The 20,189-nt window shown below is 42.1% G+C and overlaps 2 protein-coding genes across 5 annotated transcripts in view; one reads left to right on the forward strand and one right to left on the reverse strand.

The window, feature by feature from the left end:
• The window catches only part of pbx4 (pre-B-cell leukemia transcription factor 4), a 46,736-nt gene extending 37,052 nt beyond the window's left edge, over positions 1 to 9,684 (forward strand). For both annotated transcript variants that reach the window (XM_083524568.1, XM_083524569.1), the window contains 2 exons: positions 5,903 to 5,989; positions 6,195 to 9,684. In XM_083524568.1, coding sequence (XP_083380694.1) covers positions 5,903 to 5,946 — 44 coding nt within the window. In that variant the 3' untranslated portion in view covers positions 5,947 to 5,989; positions 6,195 to 9,684. The remainder of the gene's footprint in view (positions 1 to 5,902; positions 5,990 to 6,194) is intronic.
• The window catches only part of lpar2a (lysophosphatidic acid receptor 2a), a 74,555-nt gene that overhangs the window by 52,008 nt on the left and 2,358 nt on the right, over positions 1 to 20,189 (reverse strand). The window contains exons 2-4 of one of the 3 annotated variants that reach the window (XM_083524571.1): positions 15,353 to 16,242; positions 11,260 to 11,601; positions 10,147 to 11,148 (exon numbers count right to left, since the gene is read on the reverse strand). In XM_083524571.1, the coding sequence (XP_083380697.1) occupies positions 11,273 to 11,601; positions 15,353 to 16,124 (1,101 nt within the window). In that variant the 5' untranslated portion in view covers positions 16,125 to 16,242 and the 3' untranslated portion in view covers positions 10,147 to 11,148; positions 11,260 to 11,272. Of the gene's footprint in view, positions 1 to 10,146; positions 11,602 to 15,352; positions 16,243 to 20,189 lie in introns of those variants that run through there. The other 2 variants (XR_014530690.1, XM_083524572.1) reach the window with 2 other exon arrangements.

The raw sequence follows: 20,189 nt of genomic DNA on the forward strand, positions 1-20,189 counted from the left end.
CCTACACCTACATACATGCATGCAGACACACACCTCCACACACACACACACACACACACACACACACACACACACACACGATAAACACCACTTACACACACATGCACACCTACATACACACACGCCGACACACCTCCACACACATGCACACCTCCACACACATGCACACACACACACACACACACGATAAACACCACATACACACACACACCTACGCTTACATACACACACGCACACACAAACGATAACACAAACACATTTCTCACATTCTCACACCTGCATGCCCACACCAACACACACACACACACACACGCATGCAGACACACACCTGCACATGCACACACACACACACACGATACATCTCTCACACACGCACCTGGTCTCTCCTTAACATTCTTTCACTACCTCTTTCCTCTTTCTCTTCTCTTTATCTATTTTCCTCTCTTTTGTTCTTTTATTCCATCTCTCTCTTTGTCTCTAGCGTATCATGTTTTCTTCTTTTCTCCTATGCTCTCTCAATTTAATTCTGTCATTCTTTCCTTTTTCTCCATCTTTTCTGTCTCTCTCTTTCTCTCCAATGTCCTTTTTTTCTTTTTTCAGTTCTTCTCATCTGCTCTTGTAAATCACCCCCCCCCCCCCTCGCTGTTTTCTCTCTCTTGCTTCTTTCATTCTCTTTATTTATACCCTCATTGGCTCACAATATTTATTCTCGCCATTCTTTCTCTTCTTGACCATACCATCCTTCCTTTCTCTCCCCTTCACTGTACTCTCTTCAGGGGAAAAAAAAGTCTTGTTCCTGTTCCTTCTCTTCATATTTCTCTCTTCTTCTAGATCATTTATTAACTTGTGCACTTAAATCTTTTTTTTTTGTCTTTCTCCCTATTCTCTATTTAACATTCCCACGCTTTTCTTTCTTCCTTTCTTTTAATCACTTCTCATGTTTCTCTATAGCTTTCTTTTTTTCTCTTTCTTTTTTATGAAACTTACTGTAATCTGTTTCATCATTGCTTAATATTTTCTTTCTCTTTCTTTCTTTTTCTTCATGCATTTCATGGATATTTTTTTTTCTCCTCTTGTATGAACTTATGCCTCCCTTTCTTCTTTGCTTGTTTTTATTTATCCTTCTCTCTTCCCCCTTCTTCCTTTTATTCATTCATCCCTCTGCTCCTTCCTGCTGTGGTTTTTCTCCAGAAAACGCAGAAATGGAGTCGATGGATTTTATCACTGATCCTAAAATCACCTTTAACGTAAAAGTGCTTTCTGACGAAGTACTATAATAAACCTATACAGAGAGTTCCCAGAACTCTGTAGTGTGTGTGTGTGTGTGTGGGTTAAAGATGAAGCGTGTGTTCCTGACATTTCCTGAAAAACTATTCCTGGGTTTAAGGACAATGTTGGAGAAATAAACAGCAGCCCCTTGGTGTATTGAGAGCTTTCACTGACCTTCAAACTTCCTCTTTAACGCGTGCACACACACACACACACACACACACACACACACACACACACACACACATGCTCTTTTCCAAGGTTTTTCTTTTCTCATGTGTTTCTCTAGTGACCTGAAACCTACTGTTCTCAGGTTTTGCTGCTTCTTCTGGTCCAACAATGAATCTTATTTTAAATCGGACTCTGAATGTATTTCTGGTTTTGGCCCTGACTCTGACTCCAGCCCTGAATCTGAATCTGACCCCTGAATCTGAATCTGACTTTAGCCCTGACCCTTGACTTTGACTCTAGCCCTGACTCTGAATCTGACTCGAACTCTAAAACTGACTCTGCAGCTTTTGCGGTTCAGATGTAAAGGTCTTCGAGTTGTGACAGGCTCCAGATCTGTTGGCTCGGTGTGATGATAATGGAATGTGGTTTTAACCAAAATTCCAGACAGTTCCTGTAGATTCAATTCGAGAGAACTCGCACATATCAGGATAAGGGTTTATCAGGAGCATTCACATCTGCAAACCTCCTGTTTTTACACTCACCTCCTCACACCACCAACCACATCACTGCCCTGAAACAGAACCTTCTTCGCTTTTCTGAGCAATCCATCATCTGCATGTAGAATCCATTCTTTCCCCCTCCTGCGTTCCTCACAGCGTAGCTCAGAAGTCCAAAATGAGTTCAGTGGAGCAGGAGGTTTCTCAGATAATGTGAAGAAAGAGAAGAGTGAGAAGACAAACGAGAGAGAGAGAGAGAGAGAGAGAGAGAAATATTGGAATAGAAAGAAAAAAGTGAAGAATTAGACGAATGTGTGTGTGTGTGATATAAGACAATAGGAGAAAAAGAAGTAGAAACCGAAACAGTGGGAGAAGAAGAAGGAAAACACAAGACAATAGAAGGAAAGAAGTGAAGAGGATAAGAGGATGGAGAAAAGGAAACGCATCAGAGATAAGACGATAGTAAGAAAGAAAAAGTGGGGAAAGGTGAGAGAAGAGAAGAGGAGGAACAAATGGGACATTTAACAATAGGAAAAGAATTGAATTTAAATACATTTTTCATTTTCCTCTTTTTTTTTCTTTACTAATTTTACCTCCTATTTTCTTTTCTTTTTTGATTCAACGTATTACCTTCTATTGTCTTGTTCTACTTCTCTTTTACAATCAAACATACTTTTTCTTTCCTTCTAACTTTTTCCCCCAATATTTTTTCTTTCTTGCTTGTTTCTTATACTTCTCATTTTTCTTTTTCTTTTTTTAATAGTTTCTTTTACTTGCATTACACTCATTCATTTTTCACTCGCTCTTTACCTTCTCATGCTGCTCTGTACTTTTTTTACCCCCCCTCCACATTTTGTCTGATCTTACACTTCTTTACTTTCTCTCATCTTTTTGTCTCTCGTGCACATCTTGTTTCTTTTTGTTGTCATAGTGCAGCATATATATACACACACACACACACACACACACACACACACACACACACACACACACGCTTTTTCCTGCCCCTTGTTTGCTACACTATATGGACAAAAGTATTGAGTACACGTGCACACGCACGCTGTGCTGTAGCTTGAAGCCATGTTTAGATTCGGTGTAACCGCGTCGAGTCAGGACTTGCTCAGGTTGTTGTTGATTCTTTTCTCCTCCGTCAGCATTCCTGGAAATTCCACTTATTTTAAAGCAACAAGTTCAAACAGGAGACGTGCTGATTGACTGAGACGACGCTGGACTTCACGTCCTGCAAACAAACACACCAGCACACGCTCCTCTCCTCTTTCCTCTCTTCTCATGTCTTCTCCTCAGTCCTCTTCTCATCTGTCTTCTCCTCAGTCCTCTTCTCATCTGTCTTCTCCTCAGTCCTCTTCTCATCTGTCTTCTCCTCAGTCCTCTTCTCATCTGTCTTCTCCTCAGTCCTCTTCTCATCTGTCTTCTCCTCAGTCCTCTTCTCATCTGTCTTCTCCTCAGTCCTCTTCTCATCTGTCTTCTCCTCAGTCCTCTTCTCATCTGTCTTCTCCTCAGTCCTCTTCTCATCTGTCTTCTCCTCAGTCCTCTTCTCATCTGTCTTCTCCTCAGTCCTCTTCTCATCTGTCTTCTCCTCAGTCCTCTTCTCATCTGTCTTCTCCTCAGTCCTCTTCTCATCTGTCTTCTCCTCAGTCCTCTTCTCATCTGTCTTCTCCTCAGTCCTCTTCTCATCTGTCTTCTCCTCAGTCCTCTTCTCATCTGTCTTCTCCTCAGTCCTCTTCTCATCTGTCTTCTCCTCAGTCCTCTTCTCATCTGTCTTCTCCTCTGTCCTCTTCTCCTCTGTCTTCTCATCTGTCTTCTCCTCTGTCTTCTCCTCTGTCCTCTTCTCATCTGTCTTCTCCTCTGTCCTCTTCTCATCTGTCCTCTCCTCTTTTCTTCTCTTCTCATGTCTTCTCTTCTGTCCTCTCCTCTTTTCTTTTCATCCATCTACTCCTCTTTTCTTATCTGTCCTCTCCTGCCTTCCCTCTCCTCATCTGCCTTCTCCTCTTCTTTCTATCCGTCTACTCCTCTCTCCTCATCTGTCATCTCCTTCTCCTCCTGTTTTTTTTTTCTCTTCTTTTCTCAGTCTTCTCCTCTGTCTTCTTGGCATCTCTTCTCCCCCCCCCCCTTTTCCTCATCTCCTCTGTCTTCTCCTTCTTGTCCCACTTCACTCTTTCTCCTATTTGTATCATTCTCTCTCTCCCCCTCCCCCTCATGCACTCGATCTTTTTCTCTCCCCCTGTCTGTCTCTTTAAATCACTAGATAACACATCTGAATGTTCCTGTACTTCAGGTTTTCCAGCTGCACAACACAAACCCTGTTTCCCTGTAAACCCCCTGCTGGTGTCTTTATTGCTGTCATGAGCTGCGTCTCAACTGAGTGGGACTCCATATAACATCTGAGATCATTCCCAGCAGAGTTCTGCTCTTCATTTATAGCAAAGGGGAAACTGTGACTGTAAATATAATGGCCTCCTCATGTTGGGGGACAGTAATCCCTCCTCTCATCGGTCTATCTTTCTAAACGTCTTAGTCTTACAATGTGTCTTGTCTGTCTGTCTGTCTGTCTACCTCTTTGTCATTCTGTTTATATCCTTCTGTTTGTCTGTCTGCATTTTATTATGTAGAATTTGTTGTCAGTCTGTCCTCCATTTTTTGTCTGCCTGCCTTTCTCTTAGTTTTTACTAAATGTATGTCTGTGTTTGTGTCTAAATGAATGGTGTTAATAGTAAATTTTTGGTTTATGTTTAGATGGTGTGTTTGTGTAAAATGTTCTTCTGAAAACTGCCCTGTTTACTTCTAAATTCATTTCTGATCAAATCAGTTTGTTGACGTTTAACATATCAGGGAGTCCACTGTATTATCGCATAAGCATACACACACACACACACACACACACATATCTTTAATCTTTGCACTTTCAGTTTTGTACTTCTGAATTTCTTGATTCACTTTTCCTTCTGGGAACACAAGCCTCTATAAAACACACACACACACACACACACACACACACACGTGCGCACAGAGCTGACGGTGACAACTACTGATTCCTTTATTTAAATTGATTGAGTATCCAAACTAAATCTTCTCTGTCCTGTATATCTGAGGAAACATTCTAAGGGGTTTCTAATTTTATCCCCCCCCCCCCCAAAATTTGGTCACCTGCCAATTATCACTTCAAACTGCACCACATACAGAATAAACATACTCTGAGAAAATCGCAGTCTATCTACCTTCTTCCACATACTTCAGCTCGCAGAAGCCTACGATTGGCTGGTGTGTCTGTGATTGACAGGGGAGAGAGAGTAGCGCCGCCCCTTTAGAAAGCATTTACAGACACTATATTTACCTCACGACTTTAGACACCCTTATCTAGAGCGGCCTCGATCAGGGGCCCAGCAGTGGGATGCTTGGTGGTGCTGGGATTTGAACTCGCAACCTTCCAATCAAAATGTCCGAGTCAGCGATCTTCCATCCAGGCGATTTTGAGCAGTTTGACGTCTCGTAGCTTGTTGTAAACTTCTTGAAAGAGTTTATTTCAGATCAGAAGTAGGCGAGAAAATGTGTACAGAGATTTTTCTGAGGAAAAAGAATAGAAATGTAGGTAGAAATTCAGAAAGGTCACGTCATAAGGGCTAGCGTAGCTCACGCCGCTAACGCCGCGAAGTAACCAGGTGCCTTCGAGTCTCATCTCGTTCGAATTGTTTACGAGGAACGTCTGATTCACCGAGTCATTAAACGGCGGAGCGTTTCGTTCCAGACACACCTTCTGTCCTTCAACCTGAACTCCGTCACCACAACACGCACTGGTTTCAGAGCTGAATACAGGCATTTGACGAACAATTATGTTTAATGGCAGGATGAAGCACAGCTCAAGTGTCTATTGTGTGTATCGGCATGCGTGTGTGGGTGTGTGTTTGTATGTGAACTCATTCCTCTGTGTGTGTGTGTGTGTTTAACAGGTGGATACCCAGCGCCGTGTTACACACCTGACGGCCGGCTATGAGGAGCGGTCAGGAAGTGCCCTTTACACCCCACACTGCCTAGCCGTGAGTAATACACACACACACACACACACACACACACACACACACAGTTTTGCTTATTATTATGTAGTGAGTGTGTGAAGTAAATAGATTGAAAGAAGAGTTTACTTGCATTCATTTTACCCCTTTTTGGACAGTTTAACTGTTTGTTTAAAAGTATTGGCACTAACTATTGACTCTAAGTCTCTCTGTTTAACGTTCTGCGCAGGCCAATAGCAGCTGGCAGGAAAACCTTATCACTCCTCCACCTGGACATCCCAGCAGCGTCCAATCACAAACCTCCGTCAGAGAGAGAGAGAGAGAGAGAGAGAGACAGTAAACACATATACACACCCCACACACACACACACACACACACACACACACACACACACCCCACACACACACACAGGACTTCAACGCTTCCACCAGTCCAACTCCACTTCCTCCTCGGACTCGCCTTTTGTTTTACAAGCTTTTTACACGCGACCCTCCTCCCCCCCCACACACACACACACACACACACACACTCACACTCTTACTCACTCCCTCACACTCATTAGAGTTTGGACTTCATTGGACAGTCATCCAAGAGCGTTCGCTCGTCCCTTCCTGAAGCCGAAAAGAAAAAAGGCAGGATAAGAAAAAGAAAGGCTGGAGAGATGTGTGTGTGTGTGTGTGTGTGTGTGTGTGTGTGTGGGTGGGGGTGTGTAAATCCACACAAGCGCACACATACTAATCCAGCTACAAGTGCAGACCATGCAGGACTTCCATCCTGTTTGCTTTGAACCAAAGTGCTGTCGAGTGTCGCGCGTTCGTCCGTCACAGAACTGCTCCGGACGACCGCAGCACGTAAAAATACCCCACCGCTTGTCCTCGGTCCCCGTGTCCAGTCGCTACACCCTGTACACACCCCACGGCAGCCCACGTCACCAATGTCATGGGTTCACACGGAGAACACGACGATACCCGGACGCCGTCTTCCTGCGTTTCCAAAAATACACTAAATGAATATATAAATGTAAAACAGCAAAGCACAACTGTTCCGTGTCGAGACTCTGTAATCCCAGAGGAATGGAGGAGAAGGTGGAGGGCAGGTCTGTGCCGGAGCGAAGGGGACCGAGCTTTTAATCACGCACCCACGGGCTACGTTTCTCACCCACAAATTCTTTTCTTTTTTTTACGTTCGTGCGCAATTTATTTTCTCTCTGTTTAAAAAAGCTTTTTTTCCCTCACAATGTAGAGTTCAGTATAACTAATGTGAGATACGAGGGCTGTGGGTTAAGTTTGGGCCAACTTTAGTTTTTTCTTTCCCTTTCTTTCATTTTCTTTTAAGAAAAATGTCTTCCATGCATGTTCATTCTCGAAGACTTAATTCCGGAAAGTCCTTGTGTGGCTCGTCAGGTCGTCTCTATTTTTCCTAAGACGTAAATATCGTGTTAACGGGAGGGGAAACGTAATGTAACGAAAAACAAAACCCCCAAAAAGTCGGGCAACGTGTTGTGTACTTTATAGAGCGCTCCAGGAGATTTCTATTATTTGTGTTATTATATACACAACAGCACGGCTCGAGTGTGCACAGTGTTTGGGTGCACTGCCTCAACCCCACTGTGTACACAAAAAAAAACACACACATGGATATAGAAAAAAAAAAAAAAGAGAAAGAAAAGATAGAAATTGATTTGAAGCTCTTTCATTTATTCATTTTTTTTTGTCTTGTTACACTTTATCTCTCTCTATATGTGACCGAAAACGCATCCATACTGTGATACTAGCATGCCGCATCGTCTTGTTTAAAAAAGAAAAAAAAAAGAAAGAAAAAACTTTCACCTGGCCGAGCAAACAAAAGGGCTCTTCTTCTTCTTCTTCTTCTTCCTCTCCTCTTTTTGACGTCGAACCAAATAATGCATGTGATGGTTTTGTAAAGTCGGTGGAGTGCAGCACACACACGTGGAGGACGGTCACGTTACAACTTCACCCTCACTTTCATCACGTGTGGAAATAGTGTGGATGTGGGTTTTTTGTTTGTTTTTTTAATGTCAGTCTCTTTTCTCTTTCTTTTTTTTGTTTTCTTTTCCATCCCTTGCTATTTTTTACTCTTTAATACTGACCGTGGGAGCACCAGAGCCTCCTGATATACAAATGGAAATTGTTACACAATGGACTTGACACCCGAAATGTAAGATGGGTTTCGTTTATGGACACACACACACACACACACACATACACACACACACACACACACACACAGCTCAGAAAAAACCCATTGTACCCACATCTGTATAGCTTAATGTTACCTAATACATTTCAGCTGGATGGCTTTTCTTCTAACTAATGCTATTACTACACCAAAATAATTTTTTTTATGATGATTATTGTTATTATTATTAATTATTAATAATAATAACAATGATACTTTTCCCCTCTTCCTCCTTTTTGTACTCGTCATCAGCGGATGTCATTGTACAGATTGTGGAATGTTTAAGTGTAATTTCTCTTTTTATAAAAATGTACACGTTTTGGTTTTATGTAGTTCTGTTGAATACCCCCCCCCCCTCTCTCTCTCCACCCCCCACCCCCGACTTAAGCACTCCGGATCTCGGAGTAGTTTTTTTTTTTTGTTGTTTTTTTGTACCTGTAATGTTGCGTTTTAAGTCTTTTTTTTTGTTGTTGTTTTTGTCCTTCGGTTTATGAAATCCGTCGTCTTTGTGTTCGGTGCAGTGAAACCGGTTTTCTGCAGCTGTCGTGTCTAAGACGTTTCGCGCTTCCTTATCGAGCACGTCGTCTTCTTTTAGAGGAGACACAACAAATAGGCGAAAGGTCACGGCTTCAGTCACCGGCCGGATTTTTGTGCGTTTTTTTTTTTTTTTTTAAACGTGTGTGTGTGTGTGTGTGTGTTTGCATTTGCTCACCAGGAGACCAGGCTCCCAGCAACTCTGCAGCTTTTTTTTTTTTGTCCTTTTGTTCAGCTGCAGAGTGTGCGACGTTTTCATTTACGACTGCTCAGAGCTCTGTTTTCTTGCGGCTGCGGCATGAACGGACTCGTTCGTCACCACAAACACGGCCCTGACATCCTGAAATTAAACCACATAGCTGGAATTACTCAGAGCTTCACACCTGAGGGACAGAAAGAGAATCCGACATCCTGTTTCCACCTGAAGCTTCTCTCTTCTGTCCACTAAAAAAGCAAGAAGAGGAAAAGACAAACTTAACGTTCCAGTTCTTATAAGTAACACACTGATCGTTTTCATCGTGAGCGTCCTCACCTCAAAAACGTGATTCCAGACACACATATCTGATCCTTAACGATCACATGACCAGCTTTGATTTCACTGCACCGGGGGGCAAAAACCCCCACAAATGAAACGGATTCATGGTTTTGTTACGTATGATTTCTATTCCACCCGCTCTCTGTAGAACCTGTAGTATTATATCCTTCCTCCCTTCCTCTCGTCTTTTCCGCTTCTGTATTCATCACTCGTCCTTTTCTCTACCTCTCCCCTGTTCTCTTCATTTGTCTTGTATATAAAACCCTGCCATTTTCAGACTTGTTAGTCTGGTATGAACTCCTTTTATACCTCAACTTTAGAACTGTTCTAGTAAGAGAGAAAACGAGAAGAAAAAAAAAAACAAAAAAAACAAAACAAAGGAAATATGAGAATTGTAGTGTTCCTTATTAGAAAATTGAAAACTAATAAAATAACCTAGTGTGCTTTTGAGCTTCGGGGTGTGATTTTATTTCTGGGTTTTTCTTCCATGATCACGTGGCGTACGTCTGCTGAACGTCCCCTCACTGTGTTTTTCTTTCTCATTAGATTTAATGCCCCGAGTTCACATCAGTGATCGCCAGAAGAAAGTGTTTCCGCCTGCTGTGTTATTAATAAGTGTATTACATAATAAAACCCCCCCACACACGACATCACAGTGAAATGATCCGTTAGACTGCACGTGTAGCCTTGGTAGAGTTCAGCTAGATGTTTATCAGTTTAAACACATGAACTGCTTGTGGTTTCCCATCACTACTCCTGGATAAGTGTGAATGTAAAATGCACTCCAGTAACAGCATCGTTGACTCCGCCCACTTTGAAGCAACGTGTTCACCATTGATTGACGCTGAACCCAGAGATCATGGAAAAACATCTGAATAACTTTTTTGGGTTGTATACGAGACGAAAGACATGAACGGTGCCACAAAGAAATGTTTATTTATTGATATTTTAATTCATGGCTCGAGGTCGCATCTGATCCTGAAACCTGTGCAACCAACACAATTTTATAACGTTAAAAGATGAGGGATCTGACTCACGTGATTTCCTCTACAGCACAGCCCTGTTCAGGTCCCGTATCTTATCTGATTCATGTGCTGGAAAAGCAGATCCAATACAGGGATTAAGTGTAATTGTGGATCTGATGCCATGTTTCGAGAGCGAGATCAGGCTCGACTTTCGACATTCTAGCAGTAAGACTCCACACCCTGTATGGATTTTGACCCGACGGGGAAAAAAAAAAAAAAAAAATGCCACTAGATAATAAACAGGGTGTGATTTAGGACCTTGTCTTGTTCTTTTTTTCACTTTCAACTGCCAAGTGCATGAATGGTTCCTCTGCATCACTGAGACAGGAATATAACACGAGTTAGAGAGATGGGAGTTTAGCGGTTAAGGCATTTAACTTCTCAAATCCCAGCCACACTAAACTGCCACTACCGGGCCCCTGAGCAAGGCCCTTGATGCCATAGGTGCTCACGTGTACAGATGGGATAAATGTAAGTCGTATATACTCTATACGGGCGGATTCCAAATGCTGTAAATGTAAAATGATTTGGAAGATTTTGAGCGCACGAGCGGGTGGGGGGTGTAGCCGGAGTCAGGGTTCGTTGGGGGGGGGGGTAATAAATATACAAAAGAAATTTTGATCATGGGCTGTGACGTTTCCTTGTGGAAACAGTTATAAGCTGAACAACGGATAACCACAAAGTCTTACATGTTGGCACTCATTTTTTTCACGCTATTGACTTCCGGATGCTGGAGTTTGACGAGACGTTGTTGCTGCTAGTTTGCCGACCTGTGAATTTATAATCACAAGAAGACATGCAACCTTTTGGGGGAAATCCCAGATGCATGAAGGACGAAGCGCTGATTGTAGCAGCGTCACGCTGCACTGTCCCGCTTTATCTGCTGCAGCTTCAAAAAATAAAAAATTTTAAAATGAAAGAACGCAGTCAAATCTACAGCTGCTACATTTCGGCATGAACGTGATTCGCAGGCGTGACGTCTTTTTTTTTTTACACTTACAGGAGGCCAGAGTTCAGATAGACGTGCGCTCTCTGTGGTTGTGGTTGTAGTTATCGGAGTATTTCTCCATCAGCAGCCTCTCTGATTTCAAAGTGTCTGAGGTGATGGTATTCGGCTCGACCTCCTGCTCCCTGTCCCGCCTAAACAGGAAGCACAGGATGCGCTTAAACGTGTTCCTCATGTCCTCGTCTCGACAAGAGTAGATGATGGGGTTCACCAGGGAGTTGCACTCGGCCAGGACCAGGCAATACTTCTCGTATTTCAGCACCTGGCAGCTGGTGCACTTCAGACCGTCCAGCAGCAGGATGACCAGGCCGGGGGTCCAGCAGATCACAAAGGCACCTGAGGACAAAGAAATGGGTGAAGCAAAGAACAAAAAAAAAAAAAAAATCTGTCCTTTTGTGAATGTGGGGTCATCTGTCTGTGTGTGTGTGTGTGTGTGTGTGTGTGTGTGTGTGTGTGCAGTAAACAGGATGTGGCATTGAAACACACACACACACACACACACACACGCAGAGTGATTCACATCTTGAGAATGCCGCAGCTTGTTTTCATTAGGTTCTGTATGTCAATTCATTAACATCTGTTTCTAGTAGAGGGTTTACACGCAATTATCATTCCTCACCACACCGAACAACAGGGGATCGCGCTTACAACCCAAACAGGACAGGCTAATTTAAGCATTTTTATTCTCCTTATGCTGCTCCCTTTATTGTTACCTTCCATTTCCCCTCCCTCTTCCTCCTTAACTCTACATTATGAGCGGCATTAGTCATGCAGTAATAATAACTTCTCAAATTACTGGAAAGCCGTAGACCACAAGAGTCTGACTAACATCATAGCATGTATCGGTTTCGTTCACAAGAGCGCTTTTAGCGACGGACATTGTCCCCAATGCAGCTTCACAGAGTTCAAAGGTTGAATTTATAAGTTAGCACCTATAAGTTTATCCCTAATGAGTGAGCCAGTGGCGCCTGTGGCGAGGAAAAACTCCCTGAAGAAACCTTGAGAGGAACCAGACTCAAATAGAAACCCATCTTCATCCTCAACACCGAATTTATATCTGACGTCTGATCAGATTTTCTCCAAATTTGTTCATATTTACAGTTTTAAAATGTTCAATAAATCCTGTCAGATTCACTTCTTTTTTAGTTCTTGCACATTTTTATACATTAAAGAACAAAAATACGTTTATACATCGATCTGTAACTATAAATAGCTAGCGAATGTGCTAATCTGACAGGATTCCCTGAGAAATCAATCCTGTGAGATCCTGGTTGTGTCAGGATTACAACATTAATGACTTTGATTCTTATGTTTAATTGACAGATTATAAACATCTATAGATATGTTTATTAGCTACCATTATCAAGAAAGTTATAAATACAGAATTCCCTCAGAAATCCAGTCTGCTTAGAACAAGCTAGCTGAGTCAAGAATCTTCTGAATTTCTGAATGGTTAGCTCAATAAGCTAGCTGGTATTAGCAGAGAAAGGTTATGAGCATTTTTGTAAATGAATCTCGAGTCTGCAGAAACATTTGATATAAATTTCCTCAGACAGTCTGTCATCTTATAATCCATAGCTAGTATTATTAGAGGAAGATATGAGCATTTAAATTAGAATTCTTTCACAGGTTCAGTCAGGCTAGCTTATGTTTGCTAGCTACCGTGAGCAGGGAGAAATAATACACATTTACGAATTAAAATTCTCTCAGGTTCGCTAACAATAATAGGGAGATTTTATTTCATGTTTCATAAGTGCTAGCAAGTTTTAGCAGGCAAGATGATAAACATATATGGAGGGTTACCTCTTACACGGATCCTATCAGCTAGTTACCAGAGAAAGAATACTTTTTATTGTTCTTGAGAAAACCGGTCAGGTTATCTTATGTTTGTCATGTTGTTATGTTAGCTACTACTAGCAAAGATAAGATTAAAACATTAGATTTTAAAATTCTACCAGGTAATCTAGAAAAGGTAGTGAACATTTATGGATGAATTTTCTCAGAAATCCTGTCAGGTTATGAAGAGTAAAGCGTATTGGGAAACAAAGTGTGCACAAAGCCAGCTCCATGAAGTACTGCTTTACATGGGTTGGAAGATGTGGAAGATCCTGCTATAGAGCCCTGACCCTCAACCCTATTGAACGTGATGAATGTGAACACTGACTTGCACCCCAGACCTCCTCACATCACCTTCATCACTACCTGACTTTACTAACTGGATGAATGAATCTCACACAAATCTCCACCAAACCTAGTAGAACATCTTCTCAGAAGAGTGGGGCGTATTATAACAGCCAGTGAAGACAATGTGATATAAGACATTCAATAAGCATGTTATTTTTTGTAACGTTTAGCATTTGTAAGCAAATCCTGTCAGGTTCATGTAAAGGAGAGGTTAGGAGGCATTCGGAAATGCAATCCAAGTTAAATCCTGTCAGGTTAGTTAGCGTTAGCATCGGCTGCTGAAGGAAGAAGGAATTCTCTTGAAAATAAACAAAAAACACATTCAATTTTCTAGTATGGGCGTTTACAGATGGATTCTCGCCAATTATGGAGAGTTCGTTTAAAATAATGTACATTGAACTTCCTACGTAATAAATGCATGGAGGAAATATTTAATTATAAAAACAGGACGAATGTGTGAACAAGATCTTTAGGGAGATTTGAGAATTTCTCAGGAACTAAATCTTACATAATGTGCCGATATAACACAATCTAACACAAACGGTCATAATTTCAAAAGACAAACACACACGTATTTGTACAGTACAATGAAATGCTTTCTTCACATATCCCACGTTGGGAATGATCTGGTTCAGAGCGCAGGGTCAGAGCACAGGGTCACGCCTGGTATGAAGCCCCGGGGGCAGTAGGGGTGAAGGGTGTTGCTCAAGGGCTCTACATAGTCTCTGAGGGATTTAAAATCCCAAATGCTCTGGTTACAAACATACAACCTTAATCACCGATGGACCATTCTGGCTTCAGGAAGAAGAAGAAGACAAGAAACTTCGGATTTCACATTTTCACTTTTTTCTTATGTGGGTTTGATTTTACTCCTTGTAATATAAATCTAGTTTTGAGGAGATGAACAGAATTACAAAAACACCCCTATAGTGTAAAGCCCTTATCTGTTTAGTAACCATGACGACGACAAGTTAGGATCGTAGGAAGTTAAGGAGGACAATGGATATTAAAAGAAGAACAATGCCTAAGTCCTTTATCTTATCTCAGCTTATAAAGAGGAAAGGAGGATTTCAGGAGCATCCTAACGACCATCAAAAAATCCCCCTAAATAGTGTCAACATCAGCAGCTGTGAAGCTCTTCTACCTCAGACTCCGGAAAAATCGACGCCCTTCTAAAGCTAAAAATTAAACAAAGGAAAAAAAAAACGTGTTGCGATTTCACCCTATTTGTTGATATAACTAAGCCCTTTTTTCTTTTTTCTAACAAGATATTAATTCAACATCTATGGAAGGAGTCTCCAGTTTCAGCACTTCACGGCAGAGGGGTTCGAACTTTTTCCGTTTCTCAGTAACGTGACAAGCTGAAAGGTCCTCTGAATAAGAGAAGAGAAGAAAATAAAAGAGAAGAGATTTTACTATTAAACTATTAATTTTTTAATACTATTAAAACTATTAAAATCGATCTGGTCCCATTGTAATGATTTTATTTTTATTTTATTGCGAATAGGATTAAAACGATTCGAATTCAAACCTCAAACCGAACCTTTGGCTGAATTTTGACTGACTTCCCCAAATTTTTTGTAGAGTACAAACTTCTGGAACAGTCGCTGAGCGACGTTGTGATCCCCTGTAGTGACTTATTTGAGGTGGTATCAAAAAGGATCGAGATTAGTTTTGCAACACGCCAACGGAATAGGGAATGTGATTGACACGCTTAGAAAAGAAGACTTCCAGGACACATTCCAGAATTGGCAGGAATGCTGGGAGCGCCGTATTGCTGTGCAAGGGAACTATTTTGAAGGTGGTGGTTTACTTTCTTGTAAAGAGAGCTGGTCTCGAAACTGTTTGATACCACCTCGTATTAAACCATTCCGCTATGATGAGGAAAAAAAACAGACTTTACCCAGGATCATGGAGACGGTTTTCATCAACCCGACGAGCGTGTCGTTCTGCCGGACGTTCAGCATGTACGGCAGCGTGCTCTGGCTCTTCCGCCGCACGTAGACGAAGATGCGTGTGTAAATGGCCACCATGATGGAAAAGGTGAGAAGGTTGAGTACAGCCCAGAAGACCAGGAAGCTGCGGGAGTAGAGCGGCGCGACGGTGGAGCAGCCTTCAATGTGGCACACGCAGTTCCAGCCCATGGTGGGGACGAGGCCCATGATGATGGCTATGACCCAAATCCCTACGATGAACATAAGCACACGCCGGTTGGACATGGTGCTGTGCAGCTGCATGGTGAAGATGCTTTGGTGTCTCTCCCACGCCACCGCCAGCAGGTTGACCACCGAAGCCGTGAGACTCATTTCGATTAGCGCTCCTCGCACGAGCCACTGGTTCTGCGTGAGCCCGATGGTCCATGGCCCTGTGTGGAAGATGAGGTTGAGGTAGGAGATGCCGGCGAACAGGTCTGCCGCCGCCATGTTGCCCAACAGGTAGTAGATGGGGAAGTGGAAGCGGCGGTTCACGATGATGGCCACCATAACCAGCAGGTTGGCCAAGAGGATGAGGATGCACACGGGGACGCCGAGCCCCACCACCACAAAGTCCCTCGTCTTCCAGTCTGCGCTAATGTTCTTGTTCCGAATTGCGTAGAAAAACGAAACATTCTTCTCGCGGCCCTCGCAGACGTCAGCTGCGATCGACATGGAGGAGTTCAGCATTGGGCAAGCCATTCAAAGTGGCGTCTGCTAGATTCCGCTTACCCGTGGGAGGAGCTCGCCCTCCATCCGGGACATGGGGTCAAAAGGTGAACACCATGTTCTGGTCATCAAAGTGCAGCTGGCTTCTGTCCTGAAAATGGATCAAATTTAGTGAGAATCAGAATACAGTGATCAGAAATAACATTATGACCACCTGCCTAATATTGTGTTGGGCCTCCTTTTGCTGCCAAAACAGTCGTAACCCCCTCAATCATCAACAGCATGAACTGCTTCAGCTCGTCTGTTGGATCGGACCACACGGACCAGCCGTCGCTTCCCACGTGCATCAATGTTTCCCGGCCGCCTACGACCATGTCGTTGGTTCACCACTGTTCCTTCCTCGGAGCACTTTCGATACATTCTGACCTCTGCAGCATTACAAGAACAGCCCACAAGAGCTGCAGTTTTGGAGATGCTCTGACCCAGTCATCAAGACGACACAATTTATTTACAACTCACTCAAATCCTTTTGCTTGCCCATTTTTCCTGCTTCTAACACGTCCACTTTGGATACAAATCTTCCTAATAAATCCACCCACTAACAGGTGCCATGATGAAGAGATCATCAGTGTTATTCACTTTACAGCTCATAATGTTATGATGTCAATGTCTTGTCTGAACTGTGTATATACTGTACATTGATAAACAGGACCGGAATTAAAGCAGGGGTCTGACACCTCATTCGCATTTGATGCACGTCACCGTATTTCTTTACAAAAAAAAGAAAAACATCCTCAAACATGTAAATCATGGTGTAAGGACGATTCGCACAGCATCATAGAGAAGCCTTTCCTCCTCCCAGTTTGACATTTCATGTTAAAAACCGAATTTTTCATAGTAAAATCTCAATTATGGCAGAAAGACACTCCAGGTGTTTTCCTATTCAAATCCAGAAGTCGGGTTCTGTGTGTTTGGGGTTCTCCGGTTTACTCTCGTTTCCCAAAAAAACATACAGATGATGCAAATGCTGGAAACTGAAACGAAAAACCGCCCCTATATTCATAATTGTACTCAAACACATGGTCTTCAGGTGCATATAGATGAAGTTGTGTGTTTAAAATGCCACCATGATTGAAAGTGTGATAAGGCTGAGTTCAGCCCAGAACACCAGGAAGCTACGAGAGTTGAGCAGCGCATTGAAAACTAAATTGTGTCAGAAAGACACTCGGCTCCGGGGTTTCCCAAACAAATCCGGAATTTGATTTCTGTGTTTGCTCTGGGTTCACTGGTTTTCTTCCATCTTCCCAAAATAAAAAAAACATGCATATGATACAAATGTTGGAAACTGAGAATGAGAAAAACTTTTATATTCGTAATTGTACTCAAGTACATTCTCATTTTCCTCAGAAAAACATGGCGTTCCTCACTACTATGAAGCGAACACAAAGATCAGTAAAAGGAGAAGCTGTGGTGAGAGTACAAGCGTGACCCTGAGGTTCTGGGGAGAGTGTGTATGGAGTAAGTGTTCTCTCACTGTGGGAGTAACTATAGAGAACTCTCTCCTTATAAAGGTCTGATGTGCAGAAGAATGGAGACTTTGATTCCTCCATTATTCAAAGAGTTCTCAGACATCACTACTATTAATTCTCAGACCTAAATTTATTCGAAGGCAAGAAATGTACTTTATTAGAGTCATAAGTATGCAGAGGATTAGTCAATTTTACTGAAGTACAAGAACCACGACTGGAGAAATTGTATCTGCTTTACTCATGCTATTCCTGGGAAAGTAAATAAAAGAGAGGATATGATCGATATGTGGTCAGTATTGGGTACAGGACAAAACACTGATCCTAAACATCGGTACTGCATCACCCAGCCACCCACCCACACACACATACACACACACACCCACACACACATCCACCCACACACACACAGTTCTAGGTTTGAAAAGAAACCCAGATGCAGCTGTAACTAAAAAAGAGAAGCGAAAGAGCTGGCAATCATGACGAAAACCATAACCTCCACCTCGACAGTGTTTACTGTATCAATCTGTCCAGCACCTTGTATTAATCACGCTTTTCTCCTCCGACATGGAAATATAGTTATAATCCTCAGGCACAAACGTTAGATATGTCCTGGGTGTAACACATGTAGTGATGTAATGAAATGACATGCAGCTGAGCTCTCGCGCCAAATGGCTTATGAGCCGAAGAAAACGTCTGCATCCACTTAGGCACGAAAGAAGGAAAACGTTCATTTGTGTGCAAACGGTTTAAAACGTGACCAAATCCAACCAAGTACCTGATCTTCTACAGAACATCAAATTCAATACTAAAAATAACTGGATCAGAATACTCTATTGAACAAAAGTATTGGAACACATGACTTTTCCAGCCATATCTGGTTCTTCCCCAAACTGTTGGAGATCTTTGGACGTTTTTGGATGAACTACGTGATCCAAACCGATTCAACACGAATCTCCCTGTGCACAAAGCCAGCCGCATGAATATATGCTTCACATGGGTTGGAGTGAAAGATCTCCTGCTATAGAGCTATAAACCACAATGATCACCTTTGGGATTAAATATGAGACTGCACTTCAGGCCTCCTCACATCACCTACATCACTACCTGACTTTAACACCCTTGTGGCTGAATAAATCTAATACAAATCTCCCAAAAATCTAGTAGAACATCTTTCCAGAAGAATAGAAATTCTTATAACAACAACTGAAGACAATGTGGATTGAGATGTTCAAAAAACACACCAATCTTACAGTCAGATGTTCACACGCTTCCGTCCATATACTGTACTTACAATTATTTAAATTGTGTATTAACTAAAAAAATAAAGCAAACAGACAATTTTCTTGCAGTAACACTTCATCAGACCACCGATACACATAGACATTCTTTCAGCTCATTATATACAGTTAGTAACAGGTCCCAAGCCCGGATAAATTGGGGAGGGTTGCGTTAGGAAGGGCATCCAGCGTAAAACATGTGCCAAATCAAACGTGCGGAGGATCCGCTGTGGCGACTCCTAACGGGAGAAGCCGAAAAGAAAGTTTATATACAGTTAGTAACAATATGTGTGTTATTCAGAGCCTCCGGATCTCAACACGTGAGTCGACCTTGTAGAACTCATTTACTGAATCTGATTTGGTAAATTCATATTGTTAAAGGTGACCCGGGCGGAAAATACAACACTGGATATAACAAACTGCATTTTCATTAGCATTCGAATCCAAAACACACACACACACACACACACACACACACACACACACACACAGTGTACAACAGGAGTCGTAATGAGGAACATACGTGAGCTTGTACTCTTGCAAACAAATCAGCATAAATGCAAAGTGGTTTGAATTTGGAGACTGGAGGAAATGAAATTGGACACGTGAAAAATACACAAAGCATCACCTAAAACGTTTCTGGATCGTCTCGTTTCTGCTTTAGAACATTTTAATCCATTAAAAAGCGATTTAATCCCCTCGTAGCATATATTTATATATACACACACACACACACACACACACACACACACACACACACACACACACACACACACACATATACAGTACAGACCAAAGGTTTGGACACACCTTGTGTGTCCAAACTTTTGGTCTGTACTGTGTATATATTATATATTATATATACAGTACAGACCAAAAGTTTTGGACACACCTGCTCATTCAAAGAGTTTTCATTATTTTCATGACTATGAAAATTGTAGAGTCACACTGAAGGCATCAAAACTATGAATTAACACATGTGGAATTATATAGATAACAAAAAAATGAACTGAAAATATTTCATATTTTAGGTTCTTCAAAGTAGGCAGAGGTGTTTTTTAAACATCTCATTCCACATTAAGTCCCCGTTTGCTGTTATAATAAACTCTGGAGATTTTCCCGCTAGATTCTGTGGAGATCTGCGTGAGATGCATTCAGTCACGTCATGTCAGTCATGTTAGTAAATTCAGGTACTGATGTAGGAGGAATGGGGTGCAGTCAGCAGTTTATCTCCAAGGTATTCAATAGGTTTCGAAAGCTCCATAGCAGGAGATCTTCCACTCCAACCCATG

The sequence above is a fragment of the Silurus aristotelis genome (genome assembly GCF_946808225.1).
Source record: "Silurus aristotelis genome assembly, chromosome: 21".
Taxonomy (NCBI): Eukaryota; Metazoa; Chordata; class Actinopteri; order Siluriformes; family Siluridae; genus Silurus; species Silurus aristotelis.